The sequence below is a fragment of the Anabrus simplex genome, chromosome 12 (assembly GCF_040414725.1).
Source record: "Anabrus simplex isolate iqAnaSimp1 chromosome 12, ASM4041472v1, whole genome shotgun sequence".
Classification (NCBI taxonomy): Eukaryota; Metazoa; Arthropoda; class Insecta; order Orthoptera; family Tettigoniidae; genus Anabrus; species Anabrus simplex.
This window is the reverse complement of record NC_090276.1, coordinates 29,128,863-29,155,932: the sequence shown is the minus strand read 5'-3', so window position 1 is coordinate 29,155,932 and position 27,070 is coordinate 29,128,863. Positions and strand designations below refer to the sequence as shown.

At 40.0% G+C, this 27,070-nt stretch overlaps 2 protein-coding genes across 2 annotated transcripts in view; one reads left to right on the top strand and one right to left on the bottom strand.

Annotated features, from left to right (window-relative positions):
• The window catches only part of mRpL28 (mitochondrial ribosomal protein L28), a 30,705-nt gene extending 23,975 nt beyond the window's left edge, over nt 1-6,730 (bottom strand). Inside the window, exon 1 of the mRNA XM_067156269.2 lies at nt 6,599-6,730. Coding sequence (XP_067012370.1) covers nt 6,599-6,619 — 21 coding nt within the window. The 5' untranslated portion in view covers nt 6,620-6,730. The remainder of the gene's footprint in view (nt 1-6,598) is intronic.
• A 90-nt stretch (nt 6,731-6,820) lies between these two features.
• LOC136884119 (protein lava lamp) overlaps nt 6,821-27,070 on the top strand; it is a 124,329-nt gene continuing 104,079 nt past the window's right edge. The window contains exons 1-3 of the mRNA XM_067156158.2: nt 6,821-7,253; nt 7,395-7,562; nt 19,273-19,740. Coding sequence (XP_067012259.2) covers nt 7,401-7,562; nt 19,273-19,740 — 630 coding nt within the window. The 5' untranslated portion in view covers nt 6,821-7,253; nt 7,395-7,400. The remainder of the gene's footprint in view (nt 7,254-7,394; nt 7,563-19,272; nt 19,741-27,070) is intronic.

The following is a 27,070-nucleotide window of genomic DNA, read 5'->3' as shown; positions in this document are numbered from 1 at the left end:
TTCTTGTTCGAGAACTCTATCATCTAATTCTTTACCCTAATACAACTGTTGGATATGTTCCTGCCATCTTTCTGACTTGCCTTCTTTCCCTAGATGTGGTTTTCCATCTGAGCTCTTAATATTCATACACCTAGTTTTCCTTTCTCCAAAGGTTTCTTTGCTTTTCCTGTATGCAGTATGCAGCATCTATCTTTCCTAGGACCATACAACCTTCAACATCCTTGCGTTTCTCTTCCAGCCGTTCTTCCTTAGCTGTCTTGCACTTTCTATCTACTTCATTCTTTACTCGCCTGTATTCTTTTCTGCCCTCCTAATTTTTTTGCATTCTTGTACTTTTGTCGTTCTTCAATCAGGTCTAGTATCTCCAGAGTTATCCATTGATTCTTAGTTGATCTTTCCTTTCTTCCAGTATGTACTATACCCCTATATTAATGTATGCATCAGAGACTTGGACTTTGACAGCAAGAAATGAGAGTAAAATTCAGGCCAGTGAGATGAAGTTCCTGAGGAGTATGGTAAGGAAGATGAGAGACAGAGTAAGAATGTTGAGGTCAGAAAAGAGATAGGGGTGGAGAAACTGATGGGTAGGATGTAGAAGAATAAATTGAGATGGTTTGGACATGTTATGAGGGTGGAGGAGGGAAGGATACTAAAACAAGAGTTCAAGGCTAAGACAGAAGGAAAGAGGGAAACACGGAGGCCCAGAGCAAGATAGATGGATCAAGAACAGTATAAGAAAAAGAAGACTGGAATACAAATACTGAAGAGGAGTGGTGGAAGGAGGGGCAACAGTGGAGAAATGCCATCAACACCCTGACCTGGCAGGAGCTGGGCAAGGGGAAACGAAAATGAATGAACCAAGTGATAAAGACAGTTTACAGCAATTTGCCAATGGTTGAACTTGGAAGTGTTATTGACAGTCTTCTTTGATAACAGTGGTGTTGTATATTGCGAATTCCTATCCGAGGGTCAAACAGTCAATTGCTGGTAATATTTCAAAGTCTTCAGATATCTGAGAGAAAATATCCAAAGAAAAAAATCAGCCTTGTGGAGAAATGATTCCTGGAGCCTCCACCATAACAAGGCCAGCTCAACTGCTGTTGATTCGTGAATTTTTTTCTGAACACGAAGACAACTTTGCTTCTCCACACATCCTACTCCCCTGACCAAGCCCAAAAAGAATTATTTCTATTCCTCAAACCTCTGCACTGAAAGGACAATGATCTCAGTAAATTGAATAGATCAAACTGAAATTGTAGGCGAGACTGTGTGTGATCCTCCAAATTGTCTACCAGGACTGCTTCCCTTGTGTTGGGACCATTGTATTAATAGAGGGGAGTATTTCAAAGGTAACAAAACTACCGTACCTAGGCTGCAGGTAAGCCACTAAAGAGTTATTTTGAAAGTTCAGTTATTTTTTGAACAGGCCTTGTTGCAAAGAAGAAGGTTTGTTTCCACTGCATGTCTGTTTTCATTTCAATGTGTATGCGTATCACGGAGGTATGAACATATTAGTGACAAAATTTACTTTTCGAGCAGTGTACTAATATAATACCAATTATACAAAAGCACCTTGCAGTCACCCTGGACCAGGCCCTAACATACAGGGCACACTGCACGAATACTGAACAAAAGGTCTCAGCCCGGAACAATATCCTCCGTAAACTTTGTTAGACCAAGTGGGGCACACATCCAACAGTATTAAGGACATCTGCTTCGGCTATCAGTTTCTCTACGGCAGAATACACAAGCCCTGTGCGATTCAATTCGGCTCACACAAAATGGGTCTATGTAGCTTTGAATGAAACCTGAAAGCAACCCCTACTGAGAAACTTTACTGCCTGACTGAGATCGTTCCCACTGATATTCGGAAGGAAATGGCGGCAAGATATGAGAGGACAAAGGTGGAGAACAACAGTAGTTATCCGCTATTTGGACTTCGATACACTCCTAAAAGATTAAAATCAAGAAAGTGTTTCCTCAACATCTCTACCACTTTAAACAAATTACCAGCAACAGCGCGTCAAGACCTACGGCGAAGTAGAATACAACACCTTTCGGAGTGGATGGTACCTCATGAATCTCCACCTCCTGGACATCAGTTCAGCTGGACTACTTGGAGGTCACTTAATCGTTTGTGGAGAAGTACTGGAAGATCTATGGGCAACCTCAAGAAGTGGGAATATTTAGGAAAATGACAGAACTTTGTGATAATAGGAAAAACAAACTATCTCACACATATATAACTGTCAACTATGCCCTGTCCAATGTACACTTCAAGCCCTCGTTCAAGTGACCAAAGAGGGAATTGCTGTCGCTGATTATTGGATCAGAGTGACTGCAAAAATTTTATCTGTAAAGTGCGTGTATTTTGTGCAATGGAACGTGTATGTTATGTTTATGTATATTTATATTGTATCAATGCTCTGACCAAAAATAATAATAATAATAATAATAATAATAATAATAATAATAATAATAATAATAATAATAATAATAATAATAATAATAATACCTATTATGTTCTATGCTAACCTCTGTATCAGAGATTTGGGTAATGAAAGAAAGAGATATTATCAGAACGCAGGCAAGTGAAATGTATAAGCAAATTCACAACAGAAGAGAAGATGACATAGGAAAGATAAACTCAGTCCTCAGTTGCAAGTGGAATTCAAGAGGACAGATTGGGGCAAATATTCGTTTATAGGAAAGGGAGTTAGGGACTGGAATAACTTACCAAGGGAGATAAACAACAAATTTCCAACCTCTTTTCAATTATTTAAGAAAAGACTACAAAAACAACAGATAGGGAATCTGCCACCTGGGCAACTGCCTTAAATGCAGATCAGATAGTGATTGACTGAACTAGCAAATACAGGGAGTTCCTTGACTTGCCTCACATTACATGAACTATTCATTTAAGCTACATGCATACTAAAATATAGTTGTGGACAAATTTTTGTAGTTATGAAAAATTCTTTATAAGATCTGGAAAATTGTATGTCAACACGTGAAAGAGAGTGACAGTTAAAGTAACGGTGCTGGCTTTCACAGCGAATGTCAACTGCCAAACTTCGACGTTTTTCTACGATATTATGCCATGTTGATATTTCTACTACCCTTCAGTAGCCCTCGACCAAAGAGTAGAGAAATGTTGGCATGCTTAATATGTCAACAATACCTAATATCCTGGTAAAACTTCAAAGCTTATCACAGAATGTGGGTGTTTGGGAGTATATATAAATGAAAGAATAAAAATATATATTGTATGTCGAACCCTTGTCCCATTTCTCTACGGGGCCAGATATGAAGTGAGATGAATCTTCATAGCGAGTTTTTATTACCAGAAGCCCTTCCTGACGTCAACCTCATGAGGAGAGTTAATGAGATGAAATGAATGACGTGGTATATGACAGAAAGAAGGGAGAGGGTGAAACCCGATGTTGGCACACAGCCTACTCCTGTCAAATAGTACCTAGAGTTCTACTCGAGGCTTAACATCTCCATCTGATGGAAGAATCACCATCAACAGTCATAAGCCCTCACTCCAAATGATTACTGTGGAGAGGTTTTGAATTGAATTCAGACTTTTGGCACGCAATCTAGTGATTAGAAATTGTATACCACCAACCCTCCTACCGTGCGGACCAACATTCTGATGTTGAATTTTTTTTTTCACCGAGGGGACTCGAACAACCACAGTGACAGACCATACAGACTTGATGACTTAATGATCATAACCACCAGGCATCAGTTTTAAATGACTTAAAGAAAAGAAGTGTGGAACTAAACGTGGCCACAGAGCTAGTGGCAAATAGAGAACTGCGGAGGCAATTAGTTAATTCAAAGAAGCTTGCAGACTGAACACTGAAAGGCATAACAGTCAATAAAAGGAGGGAGGTCGAAATTGGCCAAATCGTTGGCTGAATGGTCAACGTACTGGCCTTCGGTTCAGAGGGTCCCGGGTTCAATTCCCGGCCAGGTCAGGGATTTTAACCTTGATTGGTTAATTCCAATGGCCCGGGGGCTGGGTGTTCGTGCTGTACCCAAGATCCCTTCAACTCACACACCACACATAACACTATCCTCCACCACAATAACACGCAGTTAGCTACACATGGCAGATGCCGCCCACCCTCATCAGAGGGTCTGCCTTACAAGGGCTGCACTCGGCTAGAAATAGCCACACAAAACCAATCAATCAAATCTGGAGATCCGACCTGAAGGGGGCCAACTTAACGAGGTTTTACTATATGAGACACCTTGGGAGTATATAGCATACCACCTGGCCTGTCTTGTAGAAGGCTAACTCCTTTGACACCTCTAAGAAGTTTATCTACTCCTCAAGAAAGCTGTTGCTAATATCAGTAGGTACACATTACAGAGAGCATAAGACCAGGCTGTATATGAGTATATATTCTAATTAATGTCAAACAGATTCTGGTCAAATCACAGCTTCACAATATTTGTGTTTAAATTTTGAAATCATGGCTATATCATTAAACGTATACCAAGAGAACAGATTCATTCAACACTATCAATCAGCGAATGATTCACGGGGAATCTAAACTTTGGGAGGTGGGGTTTGTGGTTGAAGAAATGATTAAGGCAACTGAGCAACATATTTTTTTTTTTTTTGTTGCTAGTTGCTTTACGTCGGACCGACACAGATAGGTCTTATGGCGACGATGGGATAGGAAAGACCTAGGAGTTGGAAAGAAGCGGCCGTGGCCTTAATTAAGGTACAGCCCCAGCATTTGCCTGGTGTGAAAACGGGAAACCACGGAAAACCATCTCCAGGGCTGCCGACAGCGGGATTCGAACCCACTATCTCCCGGATGCAAGCTCACAGACGCGCGCCTCTAACTACACGGCCAACTCGCCCGGAACAGATAGGTCTTATGGTGACAATGGGATAGGGAAGGGCTAGGACTGGGAAGGAAGCAGCCGTGGCCTTAATTAAGGTACAGCCCCAGCATTTGCCTGGTGTGAAAATGGGAAACCACAGAAAACCATCTTCAGGGCTGCCGACAGTGGGGTCCGAACCCAGCTGTGGTCTTAAGGTACAGTTCCAGCATTTGCCTGGTGTGAAAATGGGAAACCATGGAAAACCATCTTCAGGACTGCCGACAGTAGGGTTCAAACCCACTAAAGGTTGCAGTTTGCCTGAGTCCATTCTGTATTCATCATTGCCTCTGTACAGTAGAATTTTTCCCCAATGCTTCCTTTCCTTCTCTCTGTATGTTATATGCTTCTCCGAAGCAGTGGTAGCCTGGAGCTGTAGCATCACTTTGAGAACCCCCATGAAGAAAGGTTCTTTCACCAGTTCGTAAACTAGCCTTGTTGATGTAAACTTCGTTATGCACATCATTTTCTTCAGGAAACTTGCTTTTACCCTCTCTAGGACTGCTAGGTGTGCAGTCTTGGGGTAGTACCATAGTCAATAAACTCTGTATGCAAAAACAGGGATTATTTTGCAGCAGAACAAGAAGAGAACTCTTTTAAGTTCAAGAAGTTCTGGTCCGTGGATTTCTTGAAATTCTTATAGCCTATGGCTGCGATAGCTTTCCCTCTAATGTGAATTTTGAATAAGTTCTGGAGCTCTGTAGTTGTATTCCGAGGTAGCTGAAATGGTTAGCTACGGTGAGTTCTTCTTTTCAATATAACAATGGATCCGTTCTCTTCATTTTAGTCTTTCTTGTCAGGCTTTTCTTGGTCAACTGTTAGTCTCTTCCAACCTCACGGCATTAGCTTTGCGAGGCCTAAGAAGTCTCATTCCCTTCCCTTTCTTTTGCTTCTACCCTTAATCTTCAAAGTGTTGGACTTCTATCTTTTTCCCTTCTAAAAGTTGAGAGAGGATGACTGCCTTGTACTTCCTCTAAACATAATAATCTTCACCACCGCTATCAGTGTGTGTATCCTAGCATTGCTAAGCATCAGATTTTATCACACCTTCTTACTGAACTAGCCTTCTAATCCCTCAAACCAGTCTTAAATTAGTATCAGTACTGAAAGTCAAATCCAGACTAGCTAGACTGGAAACTACTAAGATAGATCTTAGACCATAGTGGTAGGCAGTTAATAAGGATATGTCATACATTAAGTTGTATCTTTTGTGCATTCCTGTAGCATCTGTGATGTATTAGTTTAAACAAACATCAACTGACACAAATATTCTAAATTATAGTGGGGTACAGGAGAGAAGATTTTCTTTTAGCAGCAAATAATGATTCAGTAGGTTTAAAATGTGATTCAAAATTCACCAAAAGATCCACGTTCAAACCATGAATAATATCCTATTCTTTGTCTCCAAAATACATGTTTAGTTTATAATACATCAATTTTAATAAATACCAAATTAATTCTCAATACTTGCGGAAAATGCATCCCAAAGTAAACGACTATACTATATCTACTGCAGAGGAATGATATGAATTCGTTTCACATCATTTTTATATTCTTTTTCACCCGCGAAGGGTCAATGGTAATGCCACCAATTGTGCACCTGTCCTGGAAAACTTGCACCTGATCATAGTACTGCACTTCCAACAAAATGTGCGAATACTTAAAATATATTAACTTATCTTCCTTGTATTACCTGCTTAAGTCTAGTTCCCATTTTCTTGGGATTTCCCAAGAGGTAAACACGAGTACTATAATCACTTCACTTCACCATTCGCCCATTTGGTTATAACAGCTGCTTTTATAGGTGTAACTATGTTATTTCCGGTTCCTGCTATGAGAATTTTTATTCTCTTTGGTATGAAAATACTCCCGTACAAAATAATATTATGATACGTGGTCAGTTTGTTACGTTTACAATATGTGCGAAATATGGACATGTCACTTTGAGATTTAGTTGAATGTGTGCTGAGTTAATGCTCATATTAAGAATGCTGTACTATTAATTCACGACTTTGCCAGTGTCATTCCAAATATTTTAATCAGCTGTCAAGTTGAACACCATAGGTGTATAGTGGTCGACAACAACTTCCGTTTAACCAATGTTATTGTGAAAGTAAGAAGATGGAATGTCTGCTTGTTCTTATTTCTCTCCATATTTCATGTAGTGTAATGTGATTCCCTTACGAAACATGCTACGAACGAGATAATATTAATTACTTTGCTGGATTCCAGCTGTAATTTCGATTTTATGGCTTTCGAAACGAAATGTGGGATTGTTTTTCGTACAATTGAGATAATCCGCACAGTGTCATGTAAAATGCAGTATTAAATAGAAAAAAATATTTAAGGTATGATTTAAATCTTTGTTAAATCCCTCGATAATACGAGGTAAAAGAACCCAAAAAGGATTTGGTGGATATCTCCCAAAATATTTTAAGGTTAGGTATGTAGAAGTTTGTAGTTTATTGAAATTCTTGTTTCTGTTTTAGTTGAATATGTGGCCTGGTCCGAGTTCGAGTCCTGAGGGGGATCCTCCTCCTCAAAATATCGAAGATATTAAAGAACAGTTTGATCAGCAGCAAACTTTGATAGCACAGTTGAAGGACACATTGATGAAGAATGAGCAACAACTGGCAACGAAGGAGAAAGAAGCTGAGGTATAATTCACACCTTCTATGTGCATGAATAGTATTCTCTTTTTTTATTTAGGCACAGATCATTTGATTATGGGTATAGTTGGTTCAGCCATGAAATGGCTCTAATGGGAGAGTCCTTTATTGTACGCCTATTTAATATTGTCTTTTAGCAGCTAATAATGATTCAGTAGGTTTCAGATGTCATTTAAAATTCATCAAAAGATCCATGTTTATTATCAACATTAAGGCTTCAACTGTTCCTTAATGTCTTCAGATCAAAATCTTGGAAGTTAGTTGCTATAATGATCATTTTTATATGCTCAGTCTGTTAGTATCTCTTTACTGTAATTACTACAATATTGAGTGTGACAGCTGAGTTTTTCCAACTTCTTAGTAAAGTCCCTCTTAGCAATGTCATGTTTTGTCTCAGACTGGCATTGTAAAACAAAGTCAACCTCAGCTTCACTCTTTGACTAGCAGATACTCAGTTGACAGGTATTCGACATCCAGAGTTGGAAGTATGATTCCATATGCATGGTCATTAGGTATTCTGATTTCAATCTTTCCAGTCACATGTATTATCCGCACACTTTATGTTGGTGCATTTACACCCTAGTGCTGAATCGGTCGACCTCGGCGATCTTCGAGATTCGTACTGGCAACCTTTGAAACACAAACTATGAATCGCTTAAGCATCGTTGTGCGACATCTGGCGTACACTTTACATACTTTACAAAGTATAGAATTCATGCTAGGAACAAGATTCACATCGAGAAATATTTTATAATATTATATAATGTGTATGTGACATAGTTGTTGGTTTAAGATGATAATTCTAAGTTCCCATGGGAACTTAGAATTTCCATTTGGAATTGCTAGGCGGGCATTAATTCCATTGTGGAGTTTTATCTCCCGTATGCAGTTATCAGACTGTGCTTCATAAATAAGCTTCTGATAAGTTCACCTGCATACACCCCAGCATCAGTGGGTAGGGTCTGACACATCCCACTCTGAAGAGTCTAGTGTCAGACCTAAGACGAAACGCTGGTTAATAGAGCAAACGCCGGAAAAGCCATCCATCTAATTTTTGATCTGATTTTAGAAATTTCATATCGATCGATCATATTCTCTATTCAATTCAGATTTCATTTTCATTCAGTTGGCAGCACCAGGCAGCACTATCGATACCGGGACAGCTCCCTCCTTACTCCTCACCCCCGTACACAAATGCACCAAGATAAAGTGTGCGGATAATACAATGCCTTCAACTTAGATTTCCTTTGCTGGCAAGATTTACTGTTTACAGTGCACTATGTCTTCTGGTATGGGCTAGAATAAAATTGTTACTTTCATTGACCTGTCTCAGTCTTATACTTGGCTTTGACAATATGAAAGTGGCTGAGGTATGAGTGATGCTAGTAATGCCATTCCTTATGCAGCCAGTCCCTGCTATGAATGGTGTGAAAATGTCGCTCATAGGGTCGGTTGGTGCACGCATTACAGTGGGCTTGGCAGACTGATGTGCAATAGCAACTTCTGGCTCAGTGAGGAAAGTAAGGGGAAACTACCTCACTCCTCATTTCCTTAGTACGCATCTTCAGTGACACCTGAGCCATCTATGACAGCTAATGGTGAATTTGTTGAGGATCCAACCAGCCTTCAGCCTGAATACCCAACATACAAATTACCGGTAACACATTTGCTGCCATACTCTTCAGCTGGGTTTTTAATGCCTTTGTAAAGTTTTGATTGCAGGTATTCAAAACATAGATTAGAAATCCAACATGGCACAGTACTTCTTACAAAATTGTATAAAACTATTTTCATCCTCCTAATTTTACATCCAATTAAGACGAAACTTCACACATAAATAGCCAAGTTTCAACCCGGCATTGGGTCATCCTCAGTAAGACATGTATAATGAATTTAAAAACATAGGAACACACAAAATGAAATGTTGATTAAAAAGTTTTTTAAAGCATAATGAAAGTTAAAAAACTGTGAAATGTTGATTGTTAAAAAAGTCTTGAGCTGGAGGTCTGTTTTAACGATCAACATTTCAGTTTTTTAACTTTCATCATGCTTTTAAAAAAACTTTTTAACTAACATTTCATTTTGTGTGTTCAAATGTTGTAAATTCATTATACATGTCTTACTGAGAGGATGATCCAATGCCAGGTCGAAACATGTCTATTTATGTGTGTAGTTTCATCTTAATTGAACGTAAAATATATAGTATTGACTAGGAGGATTAAAATAGTTTTGTACAATGTTTTAAGTTCAACGATTAATACGGATTTAACATGAGATTCATAGTCTGTAATGGCACAGTTCAGTCAAGGTTAGAATTCAGTAAACAGGAACCAACATGTTCACATTAACCTGCACAGCAGAAGCATTACACAAAGGCCCATTTTATGCTCGAGAAAGAAGAAGATTTGAATTACACCTGGACACCAAACAAGACAGGGAGAAGCAAAGGGGGTTTTGAGGCATACACCCCCTGGTTAGAGCTGCGAAGCATTGTACAGGCCTTTATTATCCCTTGTTACAACAGTATAGGTCTACTTAGGCCATTGGTTGGACCATCAATTACGGTGCAGCAGAAGTCAATTAAAGGAACATGCGACAGACATATTTAAAAAAAAAAGTTCTAACAGTGTCAGACTGGTACCTTAGGTAACCTGAAAACGTTTTAAATGTCTGTCGCATGTTGCTTTAATTGACTTCTGCTGCACCGTAATTGATGCTTGCATATTATGTGTTAAATATAAGAAGAATAACATGGTTCATACCTGTCGGTCATTCTGAATGTTAGCAGGATTAATGATTACTATAATATGCCTAAGATAAATGGTTAATTTACAACCAAATAAATAAACAAAAAGCATGAAAATAAGATTAACAGATGTTAAGATGTTATAACTGTAGCAATTTTAAACAAATCATAAGGAGTAGGCCTACTAGTAGACGAACAGTGAAACAAAATATGAGAATTAATACAGTGATAACTCTGTCTCCTTTAAATTGTAGGAACGAAGCACTCTCGTTGGAATTAAATATGTGTTGGATCATTTCTGATGTGAAGGAGATTATTCTCATTTAAATAATCCTTTCTATCAGAAAACCAGGCACGTAATTGGGTTTCTGTGACATTTTCCCATGAAGCACTGAGATTTTGAGTTCTCTCAGTTCTGGGTGTCTTTTGAGAAAGGAAGAATACCACTTTCTGCCTGGCCTGCCGTTGATAAGAGGGTTAAGTCTGTCCGGTTCTCCGGTTCTAACCCTCTTCAGTTCTTTAATCAAATGTTCAACACTGTCTAGAAATTGCTCTTTCATGACTGGATACTGTAATTTGGTAGTTGATAACAACCATTAAACCACAACTACTCCTTCAGCAGTTAGAATGGTGGTTGGTCCAGTTCTGCATGCTTCTGGGCTCTTATCAGATGTTTTATGAAGAAGTGTCGTTTGAGGCACATTGAATTGTTTGGCTGCTACTAGCATGCCTGCCTTCACTCTTTCACTAGCCTGTGTCATTGAACTGGCTGAATAATTAAGTTTAGACCCCATATCTGTAATTTAAAACAATGGTACTAATAACTGATAGCTGTTTGAAACAGTCATTGATATGGTGTCAAACCAGTATAGTTGGTCCATTATTGGACATTATAAATTTTCCAGCTAACACATTCCTGGTTGCCAGCGTTTCGCCCCAGTGTGCCAAGTTGGGCTCATACGTTGGTAAATGGCACACCCACTAAGACGCATGGCTAGTGCATACCGTGGAGGCCACTGCGTAGGCTACTTGAAGCCACCGGCAGTGCCAGTGCACTATGTGAGACTTTGTCTCATTTTCAAAAATTGATGCCTGCCTTGCCATCAGATGATAAAGATGTTGATTCCCATAGGGAACCTGAAATATTTGTTCCGAATGAGTAAATTTATAATACCAACTGATGAGCCCAACTTGGCACACTGGGGCGAAACGCTGGCAACCAGGAATGAGTTAGCTGGAAAAGTTATAATGTCCAATAACGGACCAACTATAATGGTATTATAAATTTACTCATTCGGAACAAATATTTCAGGTTCTCTATGGGAGTCAGCATCTTTATCATGTGTTAAACACCAGAGAGAAATAACACTGAAATGTATTTTCAGGTACACATAAAATAGAATTAAAAGGCATTTTTGTACATTATTATGTCTATATCACCTTTAAAAAGTCACGCCCCAGTGATTGATGGGATATGTCAAAGACTGGAGCGATGTAACACATGAATGACCCATTAATTGACACCCCCGTCAACAAGCTTGCAATGGTTTAGAGGTTAAATTTTGATCATTGTATTCTTTACTTTACTGTTTTTTTTTGTTTTTTTTTTTACAATTGGCTTTACATCGCACTGACACTGATAGGTCTTATGGCGATAGTAGGATAGGAAAGGCCTAGGAGTGAGAAGGAAGCAGCCGTGGCCTTACTTAAGGTACAGCCCAGGCATTTGCCTGGTGTGAAAATGGGAAATAACCAAAAACCATTTTCAGGGCTGCCAACAGTGGGGTTCGAACCCACTATCTCCCGGATGCAAGGTCACAGGCCCTAACTGTATGGACAACTCATCCGGTGTATTCCTTACTTGTAACCTTCTAATGCACATAACAGTTTAAACTCAATGATTCATTTCGATTTTGTCAGTACAGCTATTTAATAGAAGTCCTTACCTTAATTGTTTCCTAATGGAAAATTCTGAATTCCCATGGAGGGAATTAGATATTTTTCACCAATAGAGCATGTCAAAAATGTCAAAAACATATCAGATGTAAGGCTTTTCAGGCGTTTGCTCTATTAACCAGCGTTTTGTCTTAGGTCTGACACTACACTCATCAGAGTGGGATGTGTCAGACCCTACCCACTGACTCTGGGGTGTATGCAGGTGAACTTATAAGAAGCTAGGTTCAGTGTTAGTAATACTCTAATACTTGCTACCTATTCCAAAAATACTTTAGTCATATTTTACTTTTTTCAGGTCATATTTAGTTAGTTTTTAGGGCAAATTTGTTTGCATATTTTATACTTCTTTAGGTTATAAAGTTCCGTACCCTGTTGATTACAATTGGTTGATACACAAATTTAAAACATCTATGGATGTACTTGGCTGTTGTGGCAGCACAATAATTTACAGTTTGTTTTACATCTCACTGACACAGATAAGTCGTATGGCGATGATGGGATGGGAAAGAGGTAGGAGTGGGAAGGAAGCGACTGTGGTCTTGATTAAGGTACAGCTGCAGCATTTGCCTGGTGTAAAAATGGAAAAGCATGGAAAACCATCTTCAGGGCTGCAGGCAGTGGTGTTCGAGCCCACTGTCTCCCAGATGCGAGCTGATATCTGTGTGACCCAAACTTCAAAGCCGCTTGTCGGTCAGCGGCAGCACTAACCTAAATTGTCCATGGTGGCATTCATTATGTCAGTTGTGTATAAATTAATATTCGTATTTATTAGTACTTATATTTAAGTTAGTATGATAACTACACACACCACGTTGAACACCACTCATCACATGTGAAAAGGAGTGAGACAGGGTTGCCTCTTTTCTCGTATCTTATTGATACTACTCGATACTGTTCTGAAGAAAGCAATGTGCATCACTTGAGGGATTTATTAGGGTCATTCATCTAGTCTTGAGGACATGGACTATCATCATCATCATCATCATCATCATCAACCGTCTCCAGTCGCCCGGGTGTGGTACAAGAACGCTCTCCATCTTTGTCTATCCAGGTACGTTTCTTCCTTCTCAACTTGGTGCCATTCCACTCCTCTTCCTTCCAGGTTCTGCTTTACTTGACTGATCCTCCATTTCTTTGATCTGCCTCTAGGTCTTTTGCCTTTCAGTTCCTTTTCTAGCCATTTTCCTGCTGTTCTCATTTGATCCATCCTTTTTACATGGCCATACCATTTGAGTCTTGATGTTCTTAAATTTTTGCTTACCGGGTGAGTTGGCAGTGCGGTTAGGGGCGCGCAGCTGTGAGCTTGCATCTGAGAGATAGTGGGTTCGAATCCCACTGTCGGCAGCCATGAAGATGGTTTTCCGTGGTTTCCCATTTTCACACTGGGCAAATGCTGGGGCTGTACCCTAATTAAGGCCATGGCCGCTTCCTTCCAACTCATAGCCCTTTTGTATCCCATCGTCGCCATAAGACATCTATCTGTGTCGGTGCGACGTAAAGCCATTTAAAAAAAAAAAGAGAACATTTTCGCTTAGCGACTGCTTTACTTGTGTGTTATGATGGATCTCTTCATTCCGGATCTGATCTCTTCTTGTTTTCTGTAGCATTTCCTGCAGGAACTTCATTTCTGCAGCTTGAAGTCTGCTGCTATCTCTACAGTTGATTGTACAGGTTTCAGGGGCATATGAAGTTATTGGCACGAAATATACGTGATAAAGGGTTCTCTTTGTACTAAAAGGTATTTGGTTATCCGATAGAAGAGACCTAACTTAATGATAAAATTGTGCTCCTTTTTGGACTCTTAGTGATTTCAGCAGAGGACTGCATCACTAGTTACAATACTATCGAGATATTGAAAATGGTTAACGTTTTCTAGTTTCTCACCGCCCAGTTGGATGTTAACCTATAGGGCTTGCCTGCTGACTGGCATCACTACTGGTTTTGTGGGGTTGATTTTTAGGCTAAACTGCTTAAACTACAGGTTCCAAGTGTTTAATTTCTGTTGAACTTCTCCTATTCCTCCCCAAAACACGACATCATCTGCGAAGATTAATGCATTGAAGTCCTCATTAGATTCATTCTCCACTCTCTTCATTACTTCGGATAGAAAATGAGAGTCAACCCAAGATCTGCAGAGAAGCTTTCGCTGGATAGAGACAACATTAAGTTGGTGGATATGTTCTGCTAGCTTGCCAGTTACAGCACACAAGATGACAGGATCCTGTTAAACATTCAGAACCAAATAAATAAGGCAAAGGGCACCTTCACATAGCTATGACCTCTCTGGAGATCTAGACAACTTTACTGTAACACTCATTGAAGACCAGGACCACCCCCAGAAATTTAGGCACTGCATTAAGTAGGTTGGAATTTTGTTCTTAAGCTCTAGAAATTCCTGAAGGCTGTGACTTCAAACTGGACCTCAGAGTATGTTTTTTTGTTCCTATGTCTTTTCAGTCCTTCTGTATGGAGTACAATCTGTCAGAAGCTTCTCTAAAAAAAAACTTAGGCTGGCGAGATGTGCTGCTGCTCTGAATCAGCTGGGTAGATCAGTTACAAAACAAAGACATTTTGACATTGATGAGAAAGGAATGGGAGATCAACAACACCATCGAGACCTGGAAACCCATCTACTTCGGTTGTGTGGTGTGACCCCCTGAGAAGTGTGGCCTGCTCCTTCTTATCGTACAGGGAATTATATGTGGAAGACATGGCCAGGGAAGAAGGATCTCATGGCTGGGATACCTGCATCGGTAGTCCGGCCTTTCCTCAACAGCTCTCTCCAAATCACCCATCAGTTAGATGATGTATGCCAACGTTCGTTTATGGATATGACATCTGAGACGGATTGTCAATAGTGACAGACAGGCAACCGTGCAACAAATCACGGCTCAATTCAACACAGGTCATGCTAGACACGTCCCCCAGTGGACAATCTGTAGGAACATGGGTTCTATGGGGTATGGGAGCCGGTGCTGCACACGGGTGCCACTGTTAACCCAACGTCATCGGGCACAACGACGCGCATTTGTTGCCAGTCACCAGGGATGGACACTGGAACAATGACGCAACGTGATATGGTCGGACGAATGACGATTTCAACTGCACCGTGCCGATGGGAGGCACTGTGTATGGCGCAGACCACATGAAGCGATGGATCCCGCCTGCCTCGAAGGTGTGGTCCAGGGCGCTGGTGTCTGTGTTATGGTCTGGGTTGCATTTTCCTGGTATGGAATGGGCCCACTAGTTGTTCTGGAAGTGACTTTGAATGGTACGCGGTATGTTGGGCTGCTCGGAGACCATCTCCACCCATTTTTGCTTTCCAGCGCCCAGACGGTTCTGCGGTGTTTCAAGAGATAACGTGCCGCCACATCGCTCCCGCGTCGCTCGGGAATGGTTCCAGGAACATGCAGCGGAGGTCCAACGACTGCCATGGCCACCGGGAACCCTGATATGAACCCTATCGAACATATCTGGGATGTTCTGGAACGCAGGCTCTGTGCCATGGGTCCTGCACCCACGAACAGACCAGCATTGACGGCCGCTCTGCAAACTATTTGGTGTCGGTTACATCCAGAGGACTACCAGGGACTTGTCGACTCACTTCCACGGCGTCTCACTGCAGTTTGCAGGGTCAGAGGAGGCCCCACACGCTATTAGGTGACTATCCCATGACATTTGCTAAGTCAGTGTAGACTTCGGAGTGGAATCCCCAAGGTCGTAGGAGGCAAGTTAGACCTTGGCGGTGGAGAAGATAAATAGGTTGGAACTTGCAGCTGTGAATACAACTTGGCTGAAGACAAGAGAACTAGGGATGAACAGAGTGCATTGGCGACTCTTTGTGAAGGTCATATATTCTACCTGCAATTAAAGGATTATATTATTTTCATTTATTTAACTATCTGCAAACATTGAACACTTATAATCAAACTCTGATATACATTCTAAATCCTGTTGTAGATATGTGAGTACTCAGCAACAATGTTGTGAGATTTACAGAAAAGAATGCCAATCCCTGTATTTTGAATTTCAGATTAAATTGAAGATTCATTGACATATGGTTACAAGATCTAAAGTCGTGTAAAACTGTAAATGTGCGTTATATATTTAGAATGATTTATCTACAATAGTAAGAACAATTTAATTAGTTTTACATCCCACTAATTAAGTATGAGTGCAAATAAAAAAGTAAGTTACACTTCCAAGTTATGGCCATTTATGAAACCACCTACACATAGGCAACACGGCTATGACAACATACAATGTAAGTTTACTTTTCCACATAGTTGCCAAGAAACTGTAAACATTTGTTGGAACGGTCAACCAACTTTTCAATTCCGGATGCGTAGAAATCATCTCCAGCGCTATGTAACCACCTGGAGACAGCTGCTTTCACCTTCTCATAGTTTTGGAATCCTCGTCCACCGAGATCCTTTTTCAACTTGCACTATAACGCAACACCTCACACGTCCGAACTGCTGCAGCGATTGAAGTTGGAGGTGTGGCAACATCCTAGATATAGTCCAGACTTAGCGCCATGCGATTATCATGTGCTCAGTAAGCTGTTTAATCAGTATTGATAAGGTGGAATTTCTTTCTTATCCCTATATGTGTAATCAGTCAATACGGACATGAAACTCATAAATAACGAGGTGGTGATTTCTACGCATCCGAAATCGAAAAGTTGGTTGACTGTTCCAAGAAATGTTTACAGTTTCTTGGGGACTTACATTGTATGTTGTCATAGCTCTGTTGCTTATGTGTTTGGAAGTGTAACTTACTTTTAGATTTGCCCTCGTACTTTTACAGATATATATATATATTATTATTATTATTCGTTTAGGCCTACGATGGACCACGTGGTTCTTAACTCTGGTGAGCTCTTTTCTTCCTCTTAGCCCAGTATTCCTTCATTCTAGCGCTATGGATGTTTTTTCTTTCTTGAGTCCATTTCACTCCTGTTCCTGGACGCAGTGATTTAGTTGAGATGCTGAGGTTGCATGATTATGTCCTGCAGGAGTTCTTCTATGTGCCGTGGCTGATATACTTTTTGTGCACCTTCAAATACCATAAGACTGAACGAAGATCAAACCTGCTAAATTGGGCTCAGAAATCCTGTGCTTCTACCATCTGAGCCACTAAGCCTGGCAATCGTTTCTCTGATTTCTGGCAGTGGAGTCAAATACTCGTATTCTTGAGGATTTTGAAATTTCAAAAATGTTCTTAGTCTTGATTTGCTGTAAGCAGTAAATTAGTTGTGATGTTTTCAGTTCAGACATTTGGGTAATTATATAAACTAAATTACAGTAATTGTAGAGAGCCTGCTGCTTATTATCAGTGAAGTGTCAGTTCTGTTGCTAGTTTATAGCCTAACCAACTTCAGAACAGTGGACTGGGGAAAGCACAGAGATTTAATAAAATAAACTTCAAGAAAACAAGATTGCTGTTTGCTCTTCTGGGATATTACACAGTGTAGACAAAAGCCGTGCAAATCCTTTATGAACGGAGTAATAATGTGGTCTCTGTAGACTCCCTAGTCCACTGTTTTTGGGTTCTGTACTGCATCCATGATGAAGAAAAAGGGTGCAGTATTCCATTGCGGACATGGTACACCAAATCGTAACCCATGCATTGTGCGGTGATTTCTGTACAACAGCATCAAGATGTTAAAACCCTAAAAAATGTGTTTGTCAGCTGATGTTGCCATCAAGATGAATGTAGCTTTCATCTGAAAACCAGATGTTACAGAAGTAGTCTGGATCTTCATATTTCATGGACAACACTCGGCTCCAGGCTTGCTCGTCCCTTTCTGTTAGACGCTGAACAACTTGAATGCGGTAAGGAAATCTACAACATCCGCCGGACAGACCTATTGTACAAACCAAGTTTCAGTGATGTTTGTCATAGACACTTGGGGGACTGTAACCTCTTGGGGAAGTCGTCCATAATTCTAGTTTGTGGGGATGGATCTTGGATGCCCTGTTCTCCCTTTCATTGACATGAAACAAATTAGCGACAGCTCCTTATTAAATCACTCATACTGTTCTTTAATGTGAAGCAAACTCAGCCCATATTGACACTCCACTCTGTATACCCGGAAATAATGTACCACAATAAGCATCTTCTGTGTTGTAAGAATCATAATTGCAGAAATCAACATAGCAATGAATTCAGAATATGTCAAACTGTTCTATACAACAAATAAATACTTTGTTGCTAGGGAACATGGACGGCAGATGAGCAATAATTTCAGCGTTGTTTGTTTTTGCCACGTAGCATGTGTACAGGCATTTTGAGCTACTGAGCAAGTTGGCCGTGTGGTTAGGGGTGCGCAGCTGTGAGCTTGCATTCGGGAGATAGTGGGTTCGAACCCCATTGTCAGCAGCCCTTAAGATGGTTTTCCATTTTCACACCAGGCAAATGCTGGGGCTGTACCTTAATTGAGGCCACGGACACTTCCTTCCCACTCCTACACCTTTCCTATCCCATCATCGCCATAAGACCTATATGTGTCTGTTTCAGTATGACGTAAAGTAACGTGTGTACTGCATTTTGAACTGAGGCTGTTTAGGCTACCTGCTTGTCATATATGAGATTTTATTTTACTGTACCAGATGGCAACATAACTGCAACTCTATCGGGCAACCTATTGCTGTTTTGATTAATTTTGTTATGTAAACACTGAAGGTGTCATTAGAGATCTTTTAAATGCCAGAATTGTATGACATAATTTGCTGAATGGTCTTCCTTCCACCCATCAAATATCAGACTAAATCCAGTGGGTTTGAAATCACTGTATATTGATTCGAAGGTTGAAGCTCTACCTTTGAGTCACAGAGGGAGCTATAGATTTATATGAATCACTGTTAGTTTTATAGGTGGTTTTTCTCCCTATATCAAACCTTTCAGCTGTCCGTAAATCAGTGGATTTTATATATGAACATATGAACAGTATGATGTAGCCATTGCTCTTATGTTATATTTTTTTGATTCCAGGAATATGCCACAAAACTGTCTGGTATTAAGTCAAGATCAAAAGGTTTGAAGCGTGGTTCCAGAACAGGAAGTGCATCAAAGCAGGATGTTTCCATTTCTGAGCAAGCACTACAGGCAGAAGAGCCACCAGGTGGAGCAGCGGCTGGAGGCGAAACGATGCCCAAGAAAGAAACGACGCCCAAGAAGGAAACTGAAGAGAAGAAGAGTAGAACACCGGGGAAAAGTGTAGAAAAGTTAAGGCAAGGGAACTTGAACTTGTTGAGGAAAAAGTTAGAGGAGAATAGGATGAAATTTGAACAGAGAAGTAGTGTGGACAGTAAACAGATCGAGGAGAAGGTGGAACAGTTACGGTTACAGCTTCAGGAAAGAGATCAGAAGATTCAGGAACTGCAGAAAGGTCTGGAGGCTGCTCCTACAAGAATACCTGTCAAGGCTAAGTCAACGGACCAGGAAACATTCCAACAACAAGTAAGTGTAAGAAAGAGAAAGTGAATGTGTGTGGTGGTGGGGTTTGTGCTTGTTCTTTTAAGGGGAAATATGGTATGATTTACAAAACCTCGAAGAGACATAAGAAACAAAAGTTCAAATTAAAATTTAATATTGATATAGAAAAGTACAGATCAAAATGTGGCCATCAGTTCCCTGCATGCAAATCGATTAATCTTCAATCACCAGTCATCGCTGATCTGCATTTAGGGCTGTTGCACAGGTGGCAGATTATATAATGCTAGGGCCATACCGTAATGTATGCCATGCTCACTTCCATCTCAGTCCTATCCCATCATTGTCATAAGACTAGTTTTTATCAGTGCAACGTAAAACAACAAAAAATAAACAACGTACTGAGGTCAACCCCTTGTTGCGGGGAACATTCATTCTTCTTCATGCCAGTGAGATACTGAACAGTGTCATTGCACCTGTTGTCTGGAAATCATTTCAATTTTAATACTTTCAAATTTTTCCAACACTCACTGGACCAAGTATGGTTCTGAAATTATAGACGTATTCTACGTCAACACTTTGAGACACTAGTGCATTCAAAGTAAGCAGTATAAAAATAATACGGTTATTACTAGCGTGGTGCAGCCCCTGTAAGACAAACCGTAACGAGAGTGTACAGTGTCTGCCATGTATAAGAAACTGTATGTTACTGTGGTAGAGGATATTGTATTATGTATCGTGTGTGACATACAGGAATATTCAAGGGAAGGGAAATTACTGCTCGTGATGAGAATCTCGCGATCAGATTTAAATTCAAACCAGGGACCCTGCGGCCTGAAGGCCAAGACACTATCCAGTAAGCCATGGAGCCAAACAAAGAAAGTTGTACGAATACAGTAATAGTTTGTGTCGTAGAGATGTAAGCGGCCATTATTTTTGTAAATACCTCATCCTGTGACCTTGTGTAACAGTCGTCTGGCTCCATGGCTAAATGGTTAACGTGCTGACCTTTGGTCACAGGGGTCCCGGGTTCAATTCCTGGCAGGGTCAGAAATTTTAACCATCATTTGTTAATTTCGCTGGCACGAGGGCTGGGTGTATGCGTTATCTTCATCATCATTTCATCCTCATCACGACATGCAGGTCGCCTACAGGCGTCAAATCAAAAGACGTGCTCATGGCGAGCCGAATATGTCCTCGGATTCTCCCGGCGCTAAAAGCCATACGCCATTTCATTTGTGTAACAATCAACGCTGGGTTTGGGGTAAGAAACATTACAGCAGTTGCTTGAAGTGACTTCTGTCAGCACGCTAGAGGCAACGCCACTTGATGTGCCGCACCCTTACTCGTGTAATGAATGACAAGATCAGCAGTAGGTTCGCCTTCAAGTAATATGAGATATTTTCTGACAGATGGTCACATCAAGGTCAGAGAAGGAAGAGAGAGCGAGAGTTCTGATCAGTTAGTTTATTTACTCATGTGAGATACCTACTAACATAATGGGACAATATTTAGAACAACTTAATATAGATGGAGTGGGTCTATCCTTTGCACACAAAAAAATAAGAAAAAAAGTTGGTGATTTGGGATGTGATAAGGAAGGATTGCCAAGATGTATAGTCCACTACCGTCTTTGAACTACACCTACAACTGTACTTGCTGGGCTGAGTGGCTCAGACAGTTGAGGTGCTGGCCTTCTGACCCCAACTCGGCAGGTTCGATCCAGACTCTGTCCGGTGGTATTTGAAGCTGCTCAAATACATCAGCCTCGTGTTGGTAGATTTACTGACACGTAAAAGAACTCCTGCAGGACTAAATTCTGGCACCTCAGTGTCTCCGAAAACCATAAAAGTGCTTAGTGGGACATAAAGCAATTATTATTATTATTATTATTATTATTATTATTATTATTATTATTATTATTATTATTATTATTATTATTTATTCAATAACAATTGTGCATCCAGGTCTGCATCTGATAATTGATGATGCTAGAACAACTGTCAGTCCTTAGTAACACCCGTAACATATTCAGTTTAATATACCGTATTTCACTGCATAATTGTCGCGTGTTCAAATTTTGTTCAAGCTACTTAGATGGTAAATGGAACTGCAATCTAAACTGCATATGAATGTGCAATTTAAATACGTATGTGGCTTATGGGCAGTTTAGAAAAAGTACGTTTGCGAGATGTCGCACAACATATAAATAAATAATACCGGTATATGTACGACGCATGGCATACCGGTAATTTGGCAATGGGTCGCGAGACAACGTACAATTTATTCACCAGTGACATATTATTTCTCATTTGAAATACGTAAAGCTGTAAGTTGTCACTTGTCGGCGAGCTTGCCTGGTGGCCATGATCATTATGACGTTGAAGTCTATATGGTCTGACACCCTGGTTAGCCAGTTCGAGTCCCTTTGGTCGAAAATAAATTTCAACATCAGAATCTTGGCCAGCAGGTAAGGTGGGTGGTGGTATACAATTTCTAATCACTAGATTGCATGCCAAAAGCCAGATTAAATTCCAAACCTATCTGCAGTGCTCATATGGAGTGAGGTCATATGATACTGTTGATAGTGATTCATCCATTGGATGGGGACGTAAAATTTTGAGCAGACCAGTCAGTGTTATTCGACAGGAGTAGGCTACGTGCCAACACCAGGTTTCACCCTCTCCCTGAATCATCATCATCATCCCACATCCAGACACACAGGTCAGTTATGGGTTTCAAATATAAAGACCTGCACCAGGCGAGCTGAACATGTTCTCTGAGACTCCCAACACTAAAAGTCATGCGATAAATCACTTGTCAGCAATGTCTCCAGGAAATACTGACACTGCACTTAACTTTATTGCTCAAATCAGTGACAATTAAGTTAATCAATTCTTTTTTTTTTTTAATTTCCAGATAAGTTTGCCGAATTGTTGCAGATAGATTATATATTTTGATTTAGACTATTTTAATTATTTTGGTGTATAAACGCAAGTATTACTTACACCTTAAACATGAATCAAAGTACAGTTTAGTTATAAATTAATTTTTTGAGTAATACAAATAATGGTATTAAAAAGTTTTTCGCGAGATGGTCACACCCTACTATTTTATCGAAAATGTTGGTGTAAAAAAGTGTGACGATTATGTGGTGAAATATGGTTTGTTTGAATAGTGGATGTGTATGAGACCTTTTCGTACTGTAGTCTGCAGGCAAACTGTTAATGAGTGCGTCTCATGTAACGCTCAATGTTGGCCTGTTTAAGAAACATCACAGCAGTTGCTCGAAATGACCCCCACCACTACATGAAGCATGCTCTCCTCCAGCTTCGACAAACAGTAGTAGTATATTGGACCATACTTCTTGGCTTGTTATCCTCCTTATCGTGCCAGTCACCTCACTGCACTTTGCTGTTGAGGAGAGACTCGCCCTGTATATATAGAAGATAAAGAAGTGCAGCAATTTTTACAAATTATTTAATCAGGTGGTTTTTGTCCAGAATTGTACCACATCTACAGTAGTTCATTGTCACTAACAAGTATCAAGTCCTACTCAGGACAGCAAGATGGACATAAAGGACAATGACACGTATTTCTTCTTCACCACGGATGCACTCGGTGTCCTGTGATATGAAACCTGCAAAATTCATTATTTCCTGCAAGAAAACAAGGAAGACGCCATGATGCAGGTTTTGTTTACTTTACCTGCCCATAAGGTGGCTCTATTGTATCGTATTTACATTGTCCCATGACAGAACGTGCTATGAATCACGCATGCGTTGAGGTTGATGGCCGTCAGTTTCAGCGCATTTTGTAAGATACAGTGAAAATGGTACGTTCATTGTATCAATGATAGTATTTGCAGTTAACTGTAACTGATGTAAATAAAGAAGTACAAAGTACATGCAGATTTGGATCTGCCAGCACCAGTTAAGTGACCTCCGCATCACCTAGTCCTGATTGTAGGCAGCAAGATGATGTTCATGTGGTTTTATCTAGCCTAGATGTTTTGATTACAGATGTCTTGCTTTACCTGAAGCTTCTTCCAAGGGCTTAGAAGTATAGAGGAAACTTTTTGTAGACTTAAGCCTAGAGTGAGGTAGTAGATAACCATACAGTAGGTGAAATGTTTAGAGTAATCCAAGGTATTCATCCTTCGTTACACCCTTTCTGATAGCTCTTCATTCTTTCACTTTGCTGTTTCCTTCCCTCTCCCATCCAGATGTTACTTACTTACCTTATTTTCCTCTCGTGGAAACCTCTGAAGTTTTGTATCAAATTTCTGTCATGTATTAAATAATGTGTTATCCTGATCTCTGCCGTAAGTTCCTTTGATCCATTGATTGCTATTCTTATGCTTGTAAATGTGGTTGAAATTTCATTTTGGAAGTCTGTTGTTATCCATTCTTATTTGACCAAAGAACTTTATTCTCCTCCTGTTCGTGTCTGACATCCTTTGTTTTCCTCACCCTTGTGTAGATGTTCATTCCTCTTACTCTTCACCTCTTCTTTCTCTGTTTTCAATGGTCCCCAGATTTTCCTTTCCTCTTTTTTCTTTCTGTTTTTCCTCTTTTAATAGAGAATATATAATCTGTGGCGTAGAGAGACTCTGGCTTAATTAGTGTGCTTAGCGTCTGATTTTCTTATTGAAAGTGACTGTACTCAATACTCTTCCTGCCGACTTGCTAGGCCTAACGCATAAGAGGATTTTCTTTCACGGTTTACTCCCTTAGCCTTTGAGGATGCCTTCCCCGTACTACAAGGCAGTAGATTTCATCTGTACACCCCAGAAGGATGGGTTGCCTCTTCCGCCATCTCCACCATACCAAAATCCATCTTCTCCACCGTAGATGCCGTTGAGGTCTTCACCTTTAACACAGGGCAAGGGCCCTCCATATTTATGACCCCTGGAGGGAGGGTGTCCCAGTATTTTAAAACCCCCAGGAATTGGGCTACCTGTTGGTCCGCGGGTAGTATTGGTTATTTCAACCAGCCCTACATACTGTGGGGGCCCCCTATCCGCACTCTGTAGGGGTCAGGTTCCCCCGGTTACTTATTGGAAGTTAACCCCACCCACAAGGAGTTTTCTTTGGAGGCTCATATACCACACCTGGGAAACTGGAGATGGTTTAGGATGATGATGATGATGATGATGATGATGATGAGTGTCTGATTTTAATTTTGTTTCAGTGATTCTTCTAGTTACAGATATACTTTGTCAGCTGGTATTCTATTTCCAGTTTTCTTTCTCTTAATTTGTTTTACTTCCTTATCTAGCCCATTGATCTGAATTTTCACATAGATATTTTTTAGTAACCTTTTTATTTTGCCCTATTCTGTTCTTACTGTTGTAGGTGAATCTCTGATGTTGGTCATGAATTTGATCTTCTCAAAATATATTTGAAGTCCAATTTGTTCTGCTGTTTCTTTCTCCAGTTTCTCCTGATTATATAGGGCAAGTCTTTCCTCTGTAGTAAAACACAGGGAGATTACTGAGGCAATGAGGAGAAGGATAGTAAGCCGAGAAGTATGGTCCAATACTCTTACCACAGTTAATGACAGTTTATCAAAGTTGGAGAACTCGCATCACTTTACGTTGCTTCCAACAAGCAAAACAGGCTACTCAGTGTTGACTACTGCAGAAGCTACTGCCATGCAGCTTGACCTTTTCTTATCGTAGTATGCATGTACTGCTAGTTGTTTCTCACTGTTGGTAAACTTAACCGTAATAGGTATTTTATTTGATCTTGTATTGACTTGTCTGAATCTATTAAAGAAACTATTTAAAATAGTTCATGTTGGGTCCACCTTATCAATACACTTTTAATGATTGAAAATTATATATTTTATCATACATGTTTCAGGAAAAATATCCATTCCCTCCACCAGTGATGTCAATTCAAGGAATAAACATCATTGATGAAGGGAATGTATACAGGGGGTTTCCGTAAGAGCGTGCAAAAATTTAACAGGACATAGAGAATACTCCACTGAACAATTTGAGGTAGGGAAACTATGATCAGAGAAGTCGGTTTAAGGAAATATGGAAGTAAATTTGTCTAGCACTTAGTCGCACATTACTATTTCCCAGCTTATTTACAACTAAAATGCGTACAAGTTTACATGTACTGTGCTGTTTATTTACATTCAAATTCATTATTTCCTTCAAGGAAACAAGGACGACGCCATGATGCAGGTTTTGTTTACTTTACCTGTCCATAAGGTGGCTCTGTTGTATCGTATTTACTTTGTCCCATGACAGAATGTGCTATGAATCACGCATGCATTGAGGTTGATGGCCGTCAGTTTCAGCACATTTTGTAAGATACAGTGAAAATGGTACGTTCATTGTATCACTGATAGTATTTGCAGTTAACTATAACTAATGTAAATAAAAAAGTACACAGTAATGTGATTGTATACCTATTATCTCCTTAAGCTGGCTTCTCCGACACCAGGTTCCCTACCTCAGATTGTTCAGTGGAGCATCCTCTATGTCCTGTTAAATTTTTACATGCTCTTACGGAAACACCCTGTATTTTTCCTGAAACATGTATGATAAAATAAATCATTTTCAATCATTAAAAGTGTATTGACAAGGTGAACCCAACATAAACTATTTTAAATAGTTTCTTTAATAGCTGTTTCTCATCTGATCTAGAGTTGGGAAAAAATCCATATGAACATTTTTATAGCAAAGGTAATCCTTTATTCTGCCACTAAGTTAGCTCAGTTTTTAATAGGACTGATCATTTAGGTAGCATATTCACTTTTAATATATATAAGTCTAGAAACAGATGGAGAACAGTGACTTAACATATAAGAACGTGTGGCTAGAGTACACATTAAATAAAGGAATGGGTCCAAAATGTTTGGCTGCAGCCTTTGTCGTTCGAAGATAGATTATAATGGTTAGTGGTCATTGTTTACAAGTAGTCGTTGTTAACTGGAGGTTAAGGGACAAGAGAATGGAAAAAGGGAGCAGTTATCTAACGTTAAGGCGGGTGTGCCCCTAGACCCGAGCACCAGTTGATCTCCAGCTTCGGAATCTCTAAGGGCGAGAGAGTGTGAAGTGTTGGGGGGATCCCAGGCATATATTTTCCTTCTCTTTAGAGACAGTGTGATAGAAAGTCGCCTTTATGTTACCTATACATTATCCCAGGTCATACTATCGTGTGTGGGAAAATTAATCTAACTGCACCAAGTCATTCAGACGTGATAGTTCCACAAAGATGCAAAGATAATTTTCACACTTGTTACATTAGGATGCATTAATACAGTGTTCAGCGAAGCAATGTGGATGGTCTTAAGATGGTTTGGCTGTCCTGAACACTTTGTTGGACTGACCCAAGCA